We start from the raw sequence: 19445 nt of genomic DNA, 5'->3' as shown, positions 1-19445 counted from the left end.
CGCGCAATTCATTGTAGATTAATTTTCAGACGCTTTTCATGACACATGTGTATATTTACATTGCTTTTCGTCGAGTTTTGATGGCACGCTTTAGTTGAACACAACAGTCTTTTGACCGTTCAAGAACACCCTCTTCTCGCTCCACCATTTGACTGCCGCAGCCAAGACCTGACTCTCGACATTGCTACCCTCCTCGACCAACTCCTTGGGACTCAACGCATGGTCGACCCTCGCAACGCGCTGTTCAATGATCGGTCCCTCGTCCAGATCCGCGGTAACGAAATGTGCCGTCGCACCGATGATCTTGACACCACGCTCGTAAGCCTGATGGTAAGGTTTCGCGCCCTTGAACGAAGGCAAGAAAGAGTGATGAATGTTGATAATCTTGCCCGACATCTCCGTGCACAGGCGCGGTGAGAGGACCTGCATGTAGCGCGCCAGAACAACAAGGTCGATATTGTGTTGCTTGATGAGATCCAGAATCTGCGTCTCCTGCTTCTCCTTGGTGTCCTTGGTTACAGGAAGGTGGTGGAACTCAATGCCGTTGTTCTTTGCCAGCTCGGCAAACTCGGGGTGGTTGGATACAATGATCGGGACTTCGACTTTGAGTTGGCCAGACTTGACGCGGAACAAGAGGTCGTTGAGGCAGTGTCCGATTTTGGATACCATGATGAGGACTTTGGGCTTGGAGTCTACCCGTTGGATCTGGTATGTCATGCTCATTTCCGAAGCGAGCTTCTTCATGCTTTCTTGCAGCGCGGTCACATCTGCTGCATGGCCGAAATGCACACGCATGAAGAAGGTCTTGGAGTCTGGGTCGGAGAATTGCTGGAGATCGAGAATCGTGAGGTTTTCCTTTGCCAGTAGGCCCGTGACGGCATACACAATGCCTGCCTTATCCGGGCATGAGAGCGTGAGGTAGTGATCGTCGCCTGCCATTTTGGATGTTGAAATCCGTTCTGCGGAGCCGATTTGTTGAAGTCGCGGTACGAAGGTTGCTATGAATCGCCGGCTGCTCAATTGCAATGATGACTGTTTTGTCGAAAATTTGGGAACTAGGTTTTGCCGGTTTCGGAAAGCGTCGTTTGGTGGGTTTATGGACGGCCGGGCCGCAATTGCGCGGGTTGATGTGGAGAGTGAACGTGTGCAGGTGCGCGCTGGTCGGAGAAACATGTCGATGACAATTGGATCTTTTTTTGTGAGATCTGAGCGCGGAATGGCGTTTTCTTGATGCCGTGCTTGACATCTGCGGCTTGGGTGTAGTTGCCGGAATCGGCCGGCGATCTAGCCTCGTCGCTTACCAGTTGAGCCACCAGTTCGTAGGGATGCCGGTACCAAACTTCGAGTTTCTGCTTGCATCGTGTGGAGAAAAGCACATATCGTGCCAAGGGCTCAAGAAATGAGATAGATGTGGCGGAAAAGGCAAGGCTCACACGATCATGCCTCCTTCCGTCATCCTGCACCGAACGATGGTTCTGCTAACGTGGCCACGCACAGAATGCTCATATTGCTTTTATATAATCGATATGCTTCTCCGCCTATCTAATTAGATCGATATCTTCATCCGCTCGAATGCATCCACGAACTCAGTGTAGTCCCAGACGTCTTCGTCTTCAAGAACGAACCGCGAACCCGCATATTCATCTCTCGAGAGCCCAGGCGAAGGCACCATCTCGAGATGCACAATCCGACGCAGTCGCTCGTTCTCCCAAGGACACATTTGACCCATCCAACTAGCAACCAGATCGACACGCTGCTCTCTAGTTTTGTTGGCCACATCAAAGAAAGCAGGTTTCCAAACCTCCTCACGCGGTGGCTTCAGTGAGTACGTCAGCGTGTCTAGGTATGGGAAGTGCTCCAATATAGCCTCGCTGCTACGCAATATCTCAGGCCAAAACCTCCTCTTCCAGCAATAGCTGACGTGCTCGAGAGACTTGTCGAAGATGCCGCGAGGACTTGCTTCAGTCACAATGTGCCGTACCAAACACCGATTGGCGGAACCCACGTCGATGTTGCCCAGCGCCCAGAAAGAAAAAACGTTCGACCCGTAGAAAACAGGGCTGCTTTCTGCGCGAAGCTGTCGACACGTCCTTATGAGTGCTACCGGGATCTGGCCGCTGCATAAGGGTTGTGGTTCAATCGGTCCTTCGCCGCCATGTCGGATGTTCAGCACTCTCATCACCGGCCGAACTGCGAAGGGGTCGCGCGAGTAGACGAGAACCGCGCCTTTGATGCGGAACGCGAACTCGTAGATCATGTCGCGAAGTTCGCGCGGTAAGTCCAGAAACCCAACTTTGGACGCATCTTCTTTCTGAGATGCCGCCCAGGTTATCGATGCGTTTGGCTGTTGTTGTTAGCGTGGGGATAGTCCCGAGGTCAGGGGGTCGCAACGAAAGGCACGCACATTTGACGCCATTCTCAACTGCCGTCTTTGCGACAATCACGGTACGGAATTTGTGAACGAAGGTAAACGTAACTTATACCCAAGCGATGAGTCTGCGACGTGATACCCTCTAGGACAATGACACGCAGGATGCGTAGACTAACCAAATCGGATACGAAAGGGCGGGGCTCTGATCCTCGCTTTCCGTGTCATTCATCCGAATCAATAGTTTGCTTTGATCTTACGCGCGTACCGCACGCATACCTCCTGTGTAGGTTCTCACTTGCGAACAGAAGCGACGTTGTCATGGTCGCGGTCATCTTTCAATCTTACATCTTATTGCGCATGACCGGCCGCACTACGTCGGGCTCTACCACCACTGCGAATCTGCGGCGAGAAACGGAGGAGTATAAAATGCGCATCTTTATCCCTTCTTCTCTTCCTTTCTTCCCCTGGTAATTCTCCTCATTCATACTGTCCAAAACCATATGGATGTGCATTTTCCAAAATACCGAGTCAAGCATGCGATGTGCAGTTGGCCTCCGACCGGCAACATCTTCATGGGGAGTAGCTCGCAATACAAAATGATCTGTATAAGACTTCTTGGTCTCGCCTTCTCTTTCTCCTTCTTCAATCTTGCGTTATCACTTCGATCAAATACCGAAACACACGTGGAGGCATTCTATGTCGTTCTCTCGGCCGAGTTATTTAAAAGTTATGGTCTATTACTTACTTTAGCCCTATATAATTAAATACGTTAAATTTATTCTAAAATATAATTTATTACTTAATTTTAGTTTCTATACTAAGTAATATTACTTTTTATATACTAGTTTCTACTATTTTAAGATAGCCTAAGTAGCTTAAACTTTATACTATATTAAAACTTATAAACTATAAAGTATAAAGATAATATTAGTCTTTATATATTATTTATTATTATTATAAAAGCTAATTTAGCTTATAAAGGTAGTTTTTACTAAAGTAAGTATATAGGCGTATTATTAAAGGTAAAAGAGTAAGCTTTATATAGCTAATTTCTTAGCTAAAAAAAAAGCTTTAGCTACTAAAGTTATTCTTATATAAGTAGTAAGTAGTATATCTAATAAATAAGTATTATATATACCTATTTAAGTACTTAAAAAAAGTAAGTATAACTTTATATTTTATATTTTTTAAGCTAAAAGTAATAAGTAAAGTTACTAATAAATACTAAGTATTTTTATAATAAGCTTACTAGTAAGACGTAAAGTTATAAAGTAAGCTAAGTAAGTATAAATATTAAAGTAGATAATTATAAAAATAATTACTATTATAAAAAAAAAAAGTATAAGTAGTATAATATATATATTATAAAAGTAATAAAGATACTATAGTATACTTTATATACTTCTCTTTTTAACTTATTACTATATACGTAAAATTTAAAGCTTATAGTTTAGTATTACTATTTTATAGTACTATAATAACTTAAAAGTAACTTAAAAATAATAAGCTAACTATACTTTCTATATTTTATATAACTTATACGTAAGAAGATACTCTATAAAGAGAGAAGTATTACATCTCTAAGAACCTCTAGTCTATTACTTTATGTTCTGTCTGTGCGACAAGACGAGGAGATATAAGGTGCAACGTTGAACAAAAACAAAGCTTTGCGTCACATGTTGCGCCCTAGCCTACCTCCAGTTGGTCGGATATATGAACCTCGACTTTCGCTCGTCTTCTTCCTCAACTCCTCTTCATATCGACTTTGTTCTCCAAAACAAAACAAAAATATCAGCATGGGATGTGTCCGCCCTTTTTTTTCCAAAACGCAACGGAAAAGGGCTCATGAGCATTGTCCCCGCTCTTGCGCAAAGAATGATTTCCGAGTCTCTCCCACCAAATTAGTACAAGACATATTCTCTCGGCCTTCCATCTTCCATTATCACTTGCAACAAGATATCAAAAAGAACCCGGGACATATACATGTTGTTCTGCGCGACGAGCCCTGGAGACTCTCAAAAAATCTGGATACACTGCCTGTGTTTTGTCTGAGCAACAAGAGCACATGAGAGCACATCAAAAATCGAAAATCAGTTGGTCTCGCGATATGCTGCGCTGAGTGTCCACCGCTGGCTCCTGGCATATATTAACCTCGCCTTTCGTGCACTTACTTACTCCTCAAGTCCCATCTTCTTCTCTTTTGCTCCAAAAACGAGGGATCAAGCCTTTCATGTGTTCGGCTCTCGCTCTCCAAAACTAGACCAGAAAGGAACCATGAGCAGTGTCCTCGCTCTTCCGCCGAAAGCCAACTTCCTGCACTTTACCTCCAAAAGTCTGTGAGCATGTCAACATGAGTGTCTGTCCTTCTCCTGTTCGGCTTTTGCCCCGAGAACGAGGCGCCAGATATTGTTTATTGAAAAGCCCTGGCTTTCAAAATGGGAAGCACTCCAACACACGTGTTGCTGCGACCCATCAACTGGCACAAAAGTCAATGCGAAAACAAAAACCACATTTCTTCACACTTATGGGATGCCGTTCAACAAAGACATGAGATCGAAATACATAAGTTTCTGTGCAGAGATTTGGGCTGTACTCCGAAACGATCGTTCGACTTTACAATGTCGTCTTCGCGAAATCCCAATCAGGCTACCGGCTCCTTTGCGAAGAGGGTCCTGGACGGGTATATAAAGAGGCGGATTTTCACAAAGCCTCCTTCTCTCTACCCTCAGCCTCGTGCTCAAAAAGAGGGGGAACTAAAAACCATGTAGGCCATCCTTGATGGCACTGGTCGAGTTCTTTGGTTGTGATCTGTACTTAGCCATCATGCGAATTGGTGATGATCAGCATCATCGTTTAGAAAGCATTGCAACTCTGAGAATTCCATGTGTTATTGATTCATTCGTTTCGAGCATTATATCTTCCGCCGACTATACGCCCAATACGCTTTCATGGGCAGCTTCCAGTCGACCTTCCTCAGATTCGCATCGAAGATGTCAAAGTCGACTCCTTGTAACCTATCCAGCCAAGACTGTGTCGCTATGCTCGGCATAAAGACACCGAATGCCTGTTCTACCTCCGCTAATTGTGCGTCCTGCCCCGTGTTCATCTGCTGTGCGCTGTACTGATGTTCCTCCTCATTCTGGTGTTCGAAGTCGTGGCCGAGTGTGCCTTCGGATCGTAGCTTGGACAGCATCTCGCGGGCGGTGATGAGGTGGTCGTTCGCGCGTGTTGCGACAGTGAAGATGGCGTCGCGGAGACCGGGGGCCGAAGCGCCTTGTCGGAAGACGTCTTCTTCGCGGACATTGGCTTCGGCCATTACGTCAAGTGGGAGGAGTACGGCGCCTTGTGTGGGTCCAGACTGCCCGGTCATGGAGTTGCTGGTGCCTAGTGGTTGTTGTGGAGGGAAGGCGATGAGTGGGATGCCTCGTAGTACAGCTGCGATGCCCATGGCCTTGCCGATATGCGATGCGATGTGGTCGGTGGTGAGCGAGGCCTGGGGCAGCGCTGACAGCGTCAGATACAACATGGTCGAGTATGTATTCTCCGCATAGCTTTCCAGTGCGCTCAACGTGGGATACGGTGGGTTCCCTAGGTACTGTTCTCTGGTGTTGATGATGCGGTGAAACCAGTTCTTGCTCAGTCGCGCCTTCCCACCAGATCGCTCATGCAGGTCCTCAGCTGCTTGTGCTAGCAGTATGGCGACTGGCTCTTTCGGAGGTGTGCCGGCTAATGCTTTCGTGACGGTATCTCTCCAGAATTGCATGCGCATCATGCCAATTGTGGGTGTGCTCGTCGTGTCGGCGACGCGGGCGACATCGACGTTGAAGGCGCGAATCGCGAGGTATGCATCTCGGGAGGATTGTGGTATGAAGGTTTGAAGGACATGTGAGGGCGCATCGTATGTTCTGCCGTTTCGTCAGTGTGCGACAGAAGAGGGTTGCTATGGCGAGGCTACCTGACTAGATTCGCGCAGTAAGCACGTGCGCGTGCAATCTCATCTTCTGAGGGGCGAGCGGCATTCTGAAGTCGTGGCGAGGTGTGCAATTGCCTCCGTCGTGGTCTTGGGTAGGTGTGTATGCGCCGAACGGGAGCTGTGCAGAGCCTCCGAGGTGGCATTGAAAACTTTTGAGAAGACGAAAACTACTGTACAAAGCGAAGATGCATGGGAATCTGACAGAGGATGAAGGAAATCTAATCTATCGTCGTAGAAGATGCATGTGTTTGCGCAATCTGGAGGAGGCGCAATTGCTCGTGTAAGGCACAAAGAGTGCACGGCGACTGGTGGGTTGTATGACGCTATTACGTCGATCACCCGCAGTCGCCACGTGAAAGCGCGTCGACGCGACTGGACGAATTGGGCGCATGCGACGGAAGCGCAACACCGACACACGACACAACACGATGGAGTCACCACACCCAGACGAGAGACCCGTCAAGAAGCGCCGATTCTTCATAGAAGACTCCTCCCCTACTCAGCCGCCGTCGAAACCCATCGAACCAACCCCATCGTCGCCGCCACTAGACGGCACAGAACCACCAGACGAAAGCAATGACAACGAGGATGAGCCCGATTTTGGGAGTTTCGATGTTGGAATGCTCCAGGCTGTTGTTGGAGAACTCTCTACCACGGTATTGCAGAAGCTGAGAGACGTCAGTGGAAGCAATGTAGAACGAGGTATGCCAGTAAATGTAAGATTGTAGTTGCATGGCTGACAATGTGCAGCTATCAACCTATATTTGGACGGCTCATGGAACAAGATGCCCTCACCGTCCCCCGCACCCATCTTCAAATCCGGCCGACAGCCCATCCAGATGACGATAGCGAAAACCCTCAATCGAACCGAATCTGAAATGTCGAACGCGTCCACACCAGGTTCAGGCACCTCTACACCCACGATACTGCGAGAGATGCCCAGCAAGCGCTACATTGGCTCATTTGGCGTCGTAGGCTTTGCTACCAAGAGCGGATCTCAGCTGAAGCACGACGAAAAGATATGCATCGAGCGCACCAAGCCACAACCCAAACTCAACAAGGCAAAGAAGGTCATCAAACTCTCAAAGCCAGATATCGTAGTCAGGTTCATGAATGAGCGTGGGGCCGAAGTTGGCAGGTTGGACAACGACTCAGCTGCCTGGGTATCCGTGCTCCTCGATCAGAAAGTGTGCTCTTTCGACGGCTCGGTTGTATACACGCCCGACAAAATCCGCACAGGCGATACCATATACCTACAACTACGAGCCTTTTTCGTTCGCGCAGCATTCGATTCGCGTAAATTTGCCAAACCGGACAACAATCGAGAGATCAATCTGTTCGAAGAGAAGGAATCGTCCGACGAGCGAGACCTTCGGCTACGGCAAGTCGCTCTTGTGAAGCTGTTCGATAACATCAACCTCCAACCGACCCGCGAAAATGAAGAGACGGCGAAGCACAAGCGACAAGGTCTATTGCAGGCAGCAGAGAGCGAGGAGAAGAAAGGTGATAAGCCGAAGCCAAAGAACGGAACACCCTCCACGCCTGCGACGTCTACCAACCCCACATCCTCCCCGCCGCCCGACGAAGCCGAAGAAGGAGAAGAGCTGGAACAAGATCAACTGGATTCACTGTACAAGAAGGCGCAGTCTTTTGACTTCGACACCCCAACCATGGAGCCAGCAAGCACCTTCCGCATGGACTTGCGCAAGTATCAGAAGCAGGCGCTCTTTTGGATGGTCAGCAAGGAAAGGAATGAGTCGATAGAGGACAAGGAGACCTCGATGCATCCTTTGTGGGAGGAATACCAGTGGCCAACTCACGATGCAGACAATCAGCCAATACCGACCATCGAAGACCAGACCATGTTCTACGTCAATCCCTACTCTGGTGAGCTCTCGCTTGAGTTCCCGAAACAAGAGCAGAACTGCCTTGGCGGTATACTCGCTGATGAGATGGGTCTGGGTAAGACCATCGAGATGCTCAGCTTGATCCATACAAATAGGACAGAAGTTGACGAGGATGCTTTGGCGACGCGGAAGGCTCTTCCCCGGTTGCAAAAGCTCAGTGCCGAAGTTGAGCCTGCGCCATACACCACACTCGTCATAGCACCCATGTCATTGCTGGCACAATGGCACAGCGAAGCCGAAAAGGCGTCCAAAGAAGGTACACTGAAGGCCATGCTCTACTACGGCTCGGAGAAAGCTGTGAATCTGCAGAAGCTATGTTGTGCATCGAACGGCGCTAATGCACCCAACGTTATCATAACGAGCTACGGCACAGTTCTGTCAGAGTATAACCAGGTGGTTGCACAGGAAGGGAACCGTGGCTCGCATGGTGGCATCTTCTCGCTCGAATACTTCCGCATCATCCTGGACGAAGCGCACTACATCAAGAACCGGCAGTCGAAAACGGCGAAAGCATGTTATGAGCTCAGTGCAAAACACCGATGGGCGCTTACAGGAACACCCATCGTGAACCGCTTGGAAGATCTATTCAGTCTCGTCCGCTTCCTCAAGGTTGAGCCGTGGGCGAACTTCTCATTCTGGAAGACATTCATCACTGTACCGTTCGAATCAGGCGACTTTGTACGTGCCTTGAATGTGGTTCAGACAGTCCTTGAGCCACTAGTGCTTCGACGAACGAAGGACATGAAGACACCCGATGGTGAAGCTCTAGTACCATTGCCCCCTCGGACGATCGAAGTTGAGAAAATCGTGCTGTCGCAGGACGAGCGGGATGTATACGATCACATCTTTCTGCGCGCAAAGAGTCTGGTCAATGCCAATGCAGAAGCCGGCACACTGATGAAGTCCTACACAACGATCTTTGCACAGATTTTACGATTACGGCAATCATGCTGCCATCCTGTCCTGACACGAAATCGCAACCTCGTCGCTGACGAAGAAGACGCCTCGTTAGCATCGGATCTTGCAAACGGACTGGCGGATGATATGGACCTCTCCTCTCTGATTGAACGCTTCACTGCCGAGGGCGACCAAGATGTCAACAGGTTCGGCGCACATGTCTTGAAACAGATACAAGACGAATCCGCGGCTGAATGTCCAATTTGCTCCGAAGAACCTATGATCGAGCAAGCAGTCACCGGCTGTTGGCACTCAGCCTGCAAAGAATGCTTACTCAGTTACATAGCCCATCAGCGCGACAAAAACGAGATACCACGCTGTTGGAACTGCCGCGAACCCATTAACGCGCGCGACGTCTTTGAAGTCATCCGGCATGACAATGTCACCGAAGGAGACGAAGATAATCACGCGTTCCGCGCCACTGACGCACCGCCTACTTCCACACAAACTCCGCGCATTAGCCTTCGTCGCATCGGCGTCACCGGCTCCGCCAAAACCCAAGCTCTCTTAGGCCATCTCAAGAAAACCCGCAAAGAAGAGAAGGGCGCAAAGACCGTCGTCTTCTCGCAATTCACATCCTTCCTTGACCTCATCGAACCAGCTCTAACCCGCGACCACATCCCCTTCCTCCGCTTCGACGGCTCCATCAGCCAGAAAGTGCGCGCCCAAATCCTCACCGAGTTCACCACATCCCCGAAACCATACGTCCTGCTCCTCAGTTTGAGAGCAGGTGGCGTAGGTCTGAACTTGACCTGTGCAAACAAAGTCTTCATGATGGACCCATGGTGGAGTTTTGCTGTCGAGGCCCAGGCTATCGATCGTGTGCACCGTATGGGTCAGGAGAGGGAGGTTAAGGTAATACGGTTTTGTGTGGAGGGGAGTATTGAGGAGAAGATGCTTAGGATACAGGAGAGGAAGAAGTTTATGTAAGTGGAAGCAAAACAATTGGATGGAGAGAGTGAATGCTAACATGACGCAGTGCGAGCTCGCTGGGTATGATGAGTGATGAGGAGAAGAGAGTACAGAGGATTGAGGATATTAAGGAGTTGTTGAGCTAGATGGAAGCGGTCTGGCGGCTATTGGCAGGGTACTGAGTGAGTGGATGATTATATGCGATTATACCCTGATTTAGTAGGCCTACGACATAGAATAGGAATTCATGACTACGTAGTGTCCCGTCGCTAGAAGATTATGGGCTACAGAGTGGTTGGCTTCCACGCTCCTACCTCATCGCGCCTTCCCAAAGCTCCCGCAACCCTCTTGCCCACGCCTGCCACCACCATCAGCGACTGCCACAACACATCAAGATGACGCGTAGCAGCTTCTGCATCAAACCATGACGCTTCCGCATCGCCACACACACTTCTCGCAATATTGAGTGTACCCGACGTCTACATATGCCATCCAATCCCCTTTCATCCCATCAAACATCATCTCACGGGCATGTCGTCTAATGGTAGGACGCTTGAGCACAGTACACCACCTTCTCTCTCCATCAATGAAAATTGTTGGCTCCACTGGCGATTCAACTCGTTGGCTCTCTCCATCAATGCAAATTGTTGGCTCATTCCATTCGCCACCGCTTCCCACTGATTAACTTCTTTGGTTACGAGAAATGCGGGTTCGATTCTCGCCATGTCCATCATGTTTTTTTGTTCCGCTCAATGTCCGTTGCTATAGCTTTAGCCATCCTTGAATCGCTCACCAACGACTATCAAGGGCATGTCGTCTAATGGTAAGATCCTCACCTAGACGACTAGGGCGTATCCATCGTTTTCCTTTGGGTATTGCAGAGAAATGCGGGTTCGAGTCTCGCCATGTCCAATCATTTTTGCTCTTTGCGATGGCCTAATAGTTTCATTTTGGATTAGGACGCTGCAAAGGGCCGCCTTGCTATGTCGGCATGGTTTGCTATCGCAATGTTTGACCGCACAAACGCACCCGAATAGCTCACTTCTTTTCTTACCACGCTGCAACTCGATCTAATGTATCTTCTCTTACTCACCGGTGACCTATCGAACATGTTCAAGGCATATAGTCTAATGGTTAAGATGCCCTGAGAATAGAACCGCGGTAATCCAAGCTCTGCCGCTGGTCCTGCAGTTAGCGGAGAAAGCTACAGTTGAAAACGCCGCCCTGATCTGTACATAGGGAGATGCGAGTTCGAGTCTCGCTGTGCCTATCTTTTTGGCGGTGTTGAGGTCACCCGATGGAAGAGGAGAGCAGGGTAAAGAGGTTGGTAAGATTGCGGGTGAGAGAAAGTATGGGTCGGAGTGCAACTTTGGAGCGGTATTGGGTTGAAACCTTCTCTTTTGCTAATACTTTTGTTTTGTAGATGCTTATATTAATCTTGTAGTTTGCGCTTATCGCTATAAACGTACCCGCAGGGCATGTGGTCTAATGGTTACGACGTTGGGACCTTACCTTGTGGTAACAAGCAAGGGCTGGTAGTCTGGCCTTCAACGGTTTAGGCGAGGGCAACAACGGGTGGCATTAACACCCGGCTCGTTCTGGAGATACGGATTCGATTTCCGTCATGTCCATTACTTTTTGCTGTTTATTGACGGTACTGATATGCAGTTGGGAAGGTAAGATAAGTGATGAGATGAGACACGGGTAGCAATGTAAATTAGCGGAATTAGCATAGCTATTTATCGAAACAGTGCGATGGGTAAAGAGTCGGGTGCGAATGACGGAGCAGATACATCAATGTAGCACTCTTTCAAGTAGTGAGGGCTGTAAACCGTCTGTATGTCGTCCCTCCCATCCTTTCTACATACTCTGTTTCCTTATAAAGATATCCATATCTGGAAGCCAATCTACCGTCCACGGGGTGGTGTACTCTCTCATTTCTGCGGGCAGTCGTGCTCTGGGTCCTTCACTTTTGAGACCTGTCTGGGTCTTCATGTATCGATCTGACAGAAATCTCGCCACGGCTGATGATCCACGGTCGTGAAGATCAAACACTTCCTTCTCAGCATCGTCATCGAGGTTATCCCCCATAATGACAGCCGGTCCCGATCCCGACGCAAATATATCGGCGATAATCTGAGCCCAAGGAAATGTGACGGGTAGATGAGGAGCGATTACCATGGTGTGGGAGTCAATGGCGAGAAGGCCGTCTGGGTCGCGGACGAACTCTATTTCGCTGCTAGTTTCACAGCCCATAGCTGTATGAAGCTCCTTAAATAGCGTCCAGTCTCTCTCTTCGTATTGAACGTCCTGGAGGAGGATCTGTATCTTCTTTGCCTTCTTTGGCTTCTTTTTGTAGCGCCTGGCTAAGATGTTCGCTATGCAGAAAACGGACATGTGCTGGAACGCTTCGTCCAAGATACGATCTGACCTTGGTGCTCCCAATCCAAAGCACACAATCTTTCTAATCCGCGTCGACAGCTTCAGAACTTCCCTAATGTTCTCGATGAATTTGCTCCGCAAGTCGCTTTCTCCCCAGAAGGCCAACGCTTGTGCGATCGCATCGCGATATCGCTGCATCTGCTCTGCATCTTTGTGTTCGTTAGTCTTCTCCTGCTGCTGCGTGTGAAGCGCGTAAGGAGCATCGAAAGCTACTCCCAGGATACCGGCCGGCAAGGGGAGAGTGTCGTTATACATCCGTAACCAGAATATTGCATTCACCTCCAGTCCATACTTGCGCTGAAAGTCTCGATCGAACGCTACACGGGGTACAAATTCAACTCCGACATGTTTGATTTGCTCGTCGTTGGAGTGACCAAACTTCCCATCCGCCCAGGTTTTCGTAAGACGACCGTCCGGGTCTCGCCAAGTGAGATATTTCATTGTAGGGTGGTTGTATGGATGGTTCATTTGGTGAAGCACTTTCTGTTGTTGCTTGCGGATTCGGCGAAGCAGAGAACGTGTATAGATTGGTGTGTTTCCCTGTGACCTTTCCAAAGCGACAAGATCAACAGGGTGATTAAACCACTCCTGCGTTGTCGGTGGTCGTTCTGTATATGAACTCTCAGAGTCGTAGTCAGAGCTAAATTCAGAATCGTAGTCAGAGCTGAACTCAGAATCACAGCCACAGCTACAGTAACCCCCTAGCACTACCTCGGAGTCGCTAGCTGAAGGATTCTCAGAAGGATTGTTCGCATCCTTTATGTCAGGTATCACGTCGTCAGCTTGTATCTCCTTAGCCGAGGATGGTTCCTCGGAGGGTAAAGGCATACCAGAAGATGGTCTGGCCTTGGACTGAGATCTTGTTGTTACAGGCATGGCGAGCGATAGGGTAGATGTTGCAATTGAACCAGCTAGTGGGTTTTGAGGGAGATGAAGATGAGATCGACATGGATGTGCCCAGGCAACTTATAGCATTGTGCACTTCATTGTACGTATTCACTAGCAAACTGTGAACAAACAGTGTAGTCCTCAAACATGTCGCAGCCGTGAAGATCAGGAGTGAAACAGACTGATGTATACCCCAGGTATTGCGATGGCTATTCATTCCAGTGTTTCAAGCGCATGCGAAGGCGGCAAAAGTTTGAGACATGTGTGAGCTCAAAATATTTATCCGATCCAGTCCGTCGTATTCACGCGTGGGCGTTGTGACGTATATCCCTTGATGCCATGAAGGTGAGCCATAATGATATGCTTGCTGGTATAATGACCCTCCAGCCACCTTTACTTGCTTACTGATCTTGAACGTGCCGTTCTTGGATTCCACCGCTTTTTCGCACCCATAGATCCATGTTGTTCAGCCAGTACGTTCTGTCCTTCTCCAGCCAATCTTCTCCATATGCATCTGCCATGAGCTCATCTTCTAATCCGAGATCAAATCTATCCTCTTCCCTTTCGTAATGGTTCGTGAAATGCCGGGCAACACCTGGAGATGCGCGCTCGCTAAACGAGTACTCCCGCTTCTCAGTATCGACTTCCATGATGTCGCATAGTATTGCCGCTGGGCCTTGACCAGGATTTTCCGAGATTAGATCGGCTATTATCTGGACCAGGGGCATTTGGAAGGGGAGATGGGCTGTCACGACTAGCGTTCCCGCATTAATTGCGAGGAGACCATCCGGGTCGGACACGAAGCTGATATTGTCGTTGTTGTTGAACAATTTTCGCAAGATCTCATGATCTTTGGTCTCGTAATTCGGATCTTGTAGTACCAGCTTGATCAAAGGCCGAGCGGGGTCGGCCTGATGGTAGTACTGATCCAGTGCTTGTATAATGCTGAAGATGGCCATATATTGGATGGCGGAATGGTACCAGTTCTTCTTAAGATTAAGCGCGCCTATCCCAAAGCAGACAACCTGCGTGATCGGTGCGCACGTCTTGGCTGTCTCCTGGAATGCTTCTATCAGCTGTCTTCTCGCGGAACTCGCTATCCAAAGGCGTTTTGTGTGTTGTATAGTGCTCCAATATGTCCTCATCTTTGCTATGTTCTTGTGTTCATTGAAGAAGCATCGATCAAAGGTTGTGAAAGTGTATGGCGTGTCGATGCAGTCTTGCTTGTGGTCTTTGTTGTAGCGTCGGAGAGTCTTGACCTGTTCTGAATGGTTTCCATATTGACTTTGAAAGTCAGGATGCATCTCAACTCGCGAGAGATAGTCAACTCGGATGGTGTTGGCCTTAACGTCATCCCGATTCCAGACCCTGTACTTTTTCTTGCTCAGCCCGGAAGCATCGATATGATTGAGTACTCGCTGCTTAGATGCTAAAGAGAACTCTCCACGGATCTGATCAACCCAATCTTTTACACGCTCGATTAGTGCGCGCGTATGAACTGGTTTGTGCGCATGCTGGAGCTCCTGAGTAGCAAGATCTACACGGTATTCGAATGCATCAGAGTCGTCTGAATCGTACGGGTCAATCTCCTCGGGGGTCACGGATTCGTCTTCGTGTACTTCGTAGTCGTCTTCTTCCTCTATGGCAAGCTTGTGGACTCCATCGACTACGTCTGCAGCCGGTTCGACAGATCCATACGATGTTGTCGTCGTAAACAAGTCGGTTGATTGATGCGAATCCATTGCCTGCGTTTAATGAAGGATCTAGATGTAAACGTTGCACTGATTTGTGTAGTGGGTTGAATGGTTAGAATATTTCTGTTTAGAAGCGTGAGCCCTGGAGCTTTCTACTGCGGCCTTTTTCACACTGTTGAGAGAACCGTGGTTAGAATGCCACTGTGAAATCTCTTCCATGTTCAGAGAGCCAATACGACCCAACCCCATTCAAACCAGCATATTATACTTGCGATTTCTCTCATTCGTGAGAGTATCTTTTCGTCAAGGTCGTCGATGTTGCGGAAGTCGTGAGTGGCTCATCTCGCTCTGCGTCACACAGATGTGAGTCAAAGAGGACCCATTCAAACCACCCTACACCTGATCTTGACTGCGCCTTGGTCATACGATACCCACATTCTGCTCTGCACATGTGCACGTCCGGCTTCCAGCTGCTACATAGGGTTCACACTCTGTTCTCTGTTCAGAGAGCGGCCCTGGCAAAGCATCCAGCAATGACACGGGTGGAAGGCCGCAAAGGGACAAGTCGGGAATTCGCACCGCAACTGTGCTGTGGCAGGTAAGCATTTGCCAAGGCTCTTTCTTCGTAATGTGACGTTCGCTACTGGCATGGCTCGAGAAGTAACCACCCAGTTCACAAAAGAATTGTATCATGCATGCGTGCAATAACGACAAGACTACCCCGACGATGCCAACGACGATGGGGCGTCAAGGCGCCTAGTGCATTAGTTGGCTTGCCGCGGTTCTTTTTCGTGAAGCCATCACCCATCCGAGCTGAGAGGAAAAAAGCAATATGCGATGCATTGCAATCGTGGAACTTGATGCGCATCTTACATTTGGATAATGTGGATGAGGTTAAGGCGCGTTGGAGTACCATACCGAAGTCTTAGCAGAATTCTGCCTGGGCATGTTATTGACCCGCGAGTTCCAAGCTCTTTCTCCATAGTTTTTGACTCATACGTATGCCTTAGTTGGTTTTGATAACGATGGAGGTTGTGCGAACGCGTCCACTATGGTCTGCCGATCAGGCCGCTCTCGCATATATTTCTGGGCTCGTGCTTCCTCGACTCCTACTTAACGGGTGGCATTATACCATCGTACCGTTGGTCAGGGTCGATTTCGATGTTCCCGTCTTGAGGATGACGCTATGATGCGAACGCGAGATGATTGAAGCGGCGGAAGAAGCCGGATGACGCACAACCCAATGGATCGCGACGTCGACCACAACCGCGTCACATGTCGGAGTCTATAGCTATCTCGTTACGGACTCCGAAATGCGAATGCGAGCTGTGCCGCGGCTGCAGTCAAGTTCGATTCGGCATCGTCTGGAGCGAACGTGGCATAGTGTGGGATCATCCTTGTGCGCGAAGATTCTCCCGACCCACCACCCACAGCATCGTCCACACGTACCTCACCTTCGCATTCGCATTGTTCCCTCATCCTGCGGCTTGAAACAGCGAGACGGTCCGTTGCGACGATAGCCTGATCGGTTGGTCACACTGTCGAGGCCCAAAGCTTTGGTCTCGGGTCACGGTAGTTCGCTGCAATGCCGCGCCTCGGCCACAAAAAGTCCGTAATCATCACGCCACACTCCTACCACTCGTCGCCCACGACCCCGTACCCTCGAGCCACAGCATCCCCGTTTTATACCTCAAAACCACTCTTCGCTCCTATCTGACCCGATCACGTTCTCTAGGTCCAGACTAGGCTGCCAGCAATGTAAAGCCCGCCATGTCAAGGTAGGACACAACCTCTAACTAAGCATTACACGCTTACGAGGACTCGATACTGAAGTAGCTCAGTGTGATGAACTCAAGCCGTGTACCAACTGCGCCCGCCATGGCGTTCCGTGTAGCCTCGTCGTCTGGGATCCCAGCGCATCCCAGTCAGCTCATTCGGCATCTTCCGCATCGTCTGCATCACGACGTACGAATCAGTCACCGCTCGAACGATCTATACCGGTATGCCCCATAAAACGCCATGAAACATAGTCGTTCTTTTCTCATTGGTGTAACAGGGTTCATCGGCATCGTCTGCCCACGTGGCCTACCCGCGCAACCCGTCGACCGCAGCCGGAGCGAGGGCCGTCTCGACTATCTCGGAAGAGGATTCTTCCGACTCGCAGTCGGACGCATACCCTTTCTTGACTAGATATATACACAGAAACCAACCGAGTCAGTCGTCGCTATGGTTGCGGGACCTGGAGCTCTTGTAAGTCAATTGGGCCATTGCCAGGATCGTCACCAACTGTTTTAGACACCACTGGACAACAGAGGCATTTGATACCCTGTCCCAACGACCTACCATTCGGCACATGTGGAGAGTCGAGGCTCCTAAACAAGCCAACGCACATGACTTCTTCATGCATGAGATTCTGGCCTTTGCGGCGCTACACAAAGCATATCAACAACCTCAAGACCAACGGCAGCCATACTATGCTTGCGGTATCCATCATCAAGATCTCGCCATTCGGGGAGTTCGAGAGAAGCTTCAAAATGTAACCGACGAAGACGCCCCGGCGATTGTAGCTACGTCGACACTACTCACCTTCAGCGTATTTGCTTCAACGGGATTCGAGGCCCAGACACCTCTTACTGCACCTGTCAACGACATTGATAGTCTGGTGAATGCCTTCCATCTCATGCAAGGTATGGGACACGTTCTTGCGCTCGCTCAAATGGCAGTGAGGGACTCTTTTCTCGGCCCGATACTGAGAGATCCGTTGGAACCCACTGCATCGCAGCCCGTGCTGCTAGAGCTGAAAAGTCAATTACCAGCACTGGTTACGTTCATTGAAGGGAGAACGGATCTCTCAGAGGCCGAACGACAACTTTATCTTACTGTCATTCACCTCTTCGAGCCCGCTTTCCAGATATCGCTGCCTGCTCGAGTGGATAACCGGGAGCTACGTTTCCTATTCTTTTGGCCTCTGCAATTAGGACCAGATTTCATGGAAGCCATTCAACAGCGAAGGTCAGGTGCGATCGTAATTCTCTTGTACTATACGACCATGTTCCATGCAGCTGAGACGCGATACTGGTTCATGGAGGGCTGGGGACAGCGGGTATCGAAGGCATGCCATCAGGCCATTGACCAGAGCTGGGCAACCGCTATTGTATGGCCTCTGTCTTTCCTGGAGCAGGGAGATTCGTGGAGCTTGTTCACCAACGTCCTGAACCAGGGACAGGCTTCTGGGTCAGCATCAGCTTCTCAGCAGCCATCGGCAGAAACAACACCTCAACGGGAGGCACCGACTATCGGATCTGCAACGTCCGGCGCTGAGCCATCGCAATCTTACTCTATCCAGCGACGAGGCTCCAAGTTCGCCGTTCAGATGGGTGCTGCAGAGGACGAACAAGTTCCGGGAGAGGACTAATACCAGGCTTGGCCCCATGGCCAGACCACTCAACACGACCCGCCAGACTCGCAGCTGACACCACACAAACACAGGTGTGGAGCGATCTAATACATATAATCACGATGTTGGCAGATTATGGACCTGCAGTTCTCTAGCGGCAGTATAGCCTCGGGTCGATCCCATCATCCCCATTGAGTGGTACCGCCGGCTAGGTGACCGCCGGCTAGGTACCCGCATTAGCAGCGGCTTCTCGCCGCGTACCACGGCCGGCAGTATAACGAGGTTCACAGCCAATGAATAATAAATTGCGGCGTAGTCGCTGCAATTCTAATCACAACACATATTTGGAGCAACGTCATTGTGAGCTGACGCCTGTGGCGTGAATACGAACAAGAATGTGTTCGTATCTGTCGACCGTTCGGTCGGTGTTGATGGCTTACCAGTGCATTTTTCATTCAAGACGCTTGCCCGCCAAGAACGCGCCCTTGTCTTTGCCCACTATGACCAATTTACGCCCGCCTTCAATCTTATTACCCACGCTACAGAATATGTTCAAACGTACTCTCTCGAGTGCCCCACGTAAGCGCGTTCTGACAGTCACCGTGTGGCTTTGCCCCACGAAATGACCGCTATCGCAACATCCTAAATCCCACGATCGGTATGATCTTTGCGACTTGCCACGTCAATCATGCTCAACAACATACCAGGCTGACTTGCCTTCCATCCTGCCCAATATGCGACCCACGTCTTGTGTGACGGCCCCCAAAATGCTTTTCTTCACACCAGGCTGTGCCGCTTTCTCACATAAGTCGCATGCAGGCCTGCTGCATGGTCCTTTAGCCAGCCGCTGAGGTGCTTTGGAACAAAGAACGGTGGCGTAAGTCTACTATTGTGCACCTTCCGT

General features: G+C 49.6%; 7 protein-coding genes and 1 non-coding gene across 8 annotated transcripts; 3 read left to right on the top strand and 5 right to left on the bottom strand.

Moving 5' to 3' along the window:
* Positions 1-90: 90 nt before the first annotated feature.
* On the bottom strand, positions 91-939 carry J4E84_006634 (uncharacterized protein; the record flags this gene model as incomplete). Its single annotated transcript, XM_049389222.1, has 1 exon — positions 91-939. One exon carries the CDS (start codon positions 937-939, stop codon positions 91-93), a length of 849 nt encoding a protein of 282 aa, XP_049242931.1.
* Positions 940-1546: 607 nt separating this feature from the next.
* Positions 1547-2257, bottom strand: J4E84_006633 (uncharacterized protein; the record flags this gene model as incomplete). Its single annotated transcript, XM_049389221.1, has 1 exon — positions 1547-2257. The coding sequence occupies one exon, from the start codon at positions 2255-2257 to the stop codon at positions 1547-1549; it is 711 nt and encodes a 236-aa protein (XP_049242930.1).
* A 3025-nt stretch (positions 2258-5282) lies between these two features.
* Positions 5283-6487, bottom strand: J4E84_006632 (uncharacterized protein; the record flags this gene model as incomplete). The annotated part of the gene is made up of 2 exons (XM_049389220.1): positions 5283-6276; positions 6327-6487. The coding sequence occupies 2 exons, from the start codon at positions 6485-6487 to the stop codon at positions 5283-5285; spliced, it is 1155 nt and encodes a 384-aa protein (XP_049242929.1).
* A 285-nt stretch (positions 6488-6772) lies between these two features.
* On the top strand, positions 6773-10266 carry J4E84_006631 (uncharacterized protein; the record flags this gene model as incomplete). Its single annotated transcript, XM_049389219.1, has 3 exons — positions 6773-7046; positions 7095-10134; positions 10188-10266. 3 exons carry the CDS (start codon positions 6773-6775, stop codon positions 10264-10266), a joined length of 3393 nt encoding a protein of 1130 aa, XP_049242928.1.
* A 660-nt stretch (positions 10267-10926) lies between these two features.
* J4E84_006630 lies at positions 10927-11032 on the top strand. The gene has a single exon. It is a non-coding gene; the product is annotated as a tRNA-Pro (tRNA).
* Positions 11033-11980: 948 nt separating this feature from the next.
* On the bottom strand, positions 11981-13438 carry J4E84_006629 (uncharacterized protein; the record flags this gene model as incomplete). The annotated part of the gene is given in 2 exon segments (XM_049389218.1): positions 11981-13414; positions 13433-13438. 2 exon segments carry the CDS (start codon positions 13436-13438, stop codon positions 11981-11983), a joined length of 1440 nt encoding a protein of 479 aa, XP_049242927.1.
* A 413-nt stretch (positions 13439-13851) lies between these two features.
* J4E84_006628 (uncharacterized protein) lies at positions 13852-15192 on the bottom strand (the record flags this gene model as incomplete). The annotated part of the gene is made up of 1 exon (XM_049389217.1): positions 13852-15192. One exon carries the CDS (start codon positions 15190-15192, stop codon positions 13852-13854), a length of 1341 nt encoding a protein of 446 aa, XP_049242926.1.
* A 2305-nt stretch (positions 15193-17497) lies between these two features.
* J4E84_006627 (uncharacterized protein) lies at positions 17498-18559 on the top strand (the record flags this gene model as incomplete). Its single annotated transcript, XM_049389216.1, has 1 exon — positions 17498-18559. One exon carries the CDS (start codon positions 17498-17500, stop codon positions 18557-18559), a length of 1062 nt encoding a protein of 353 aa, XP_049242925.1.
* Between the last annotated feature and the right edge of the window lie 886 nt (positions 18560-19445).

This window comes from Alternaria hordeiaustralica (genome assembly GCF_023758085.1).
Source record: "Alternaria hordeiaustralica strain BMP 2776 chromosome Unknown scaffold_13, whole genome shotgun sequence".
Lineage (NCBI taxonomy): Eukaryota > Fungi > Ascomycota > Dothideomycetes > Pleosporales > Pleosporaceae > Alternaria > Alternaria hordeiaustralica.
Note: the sequence above shows the minus strand (reverse complement) of the source record. Positions and strands in the feature narration are given on the sequence as shown.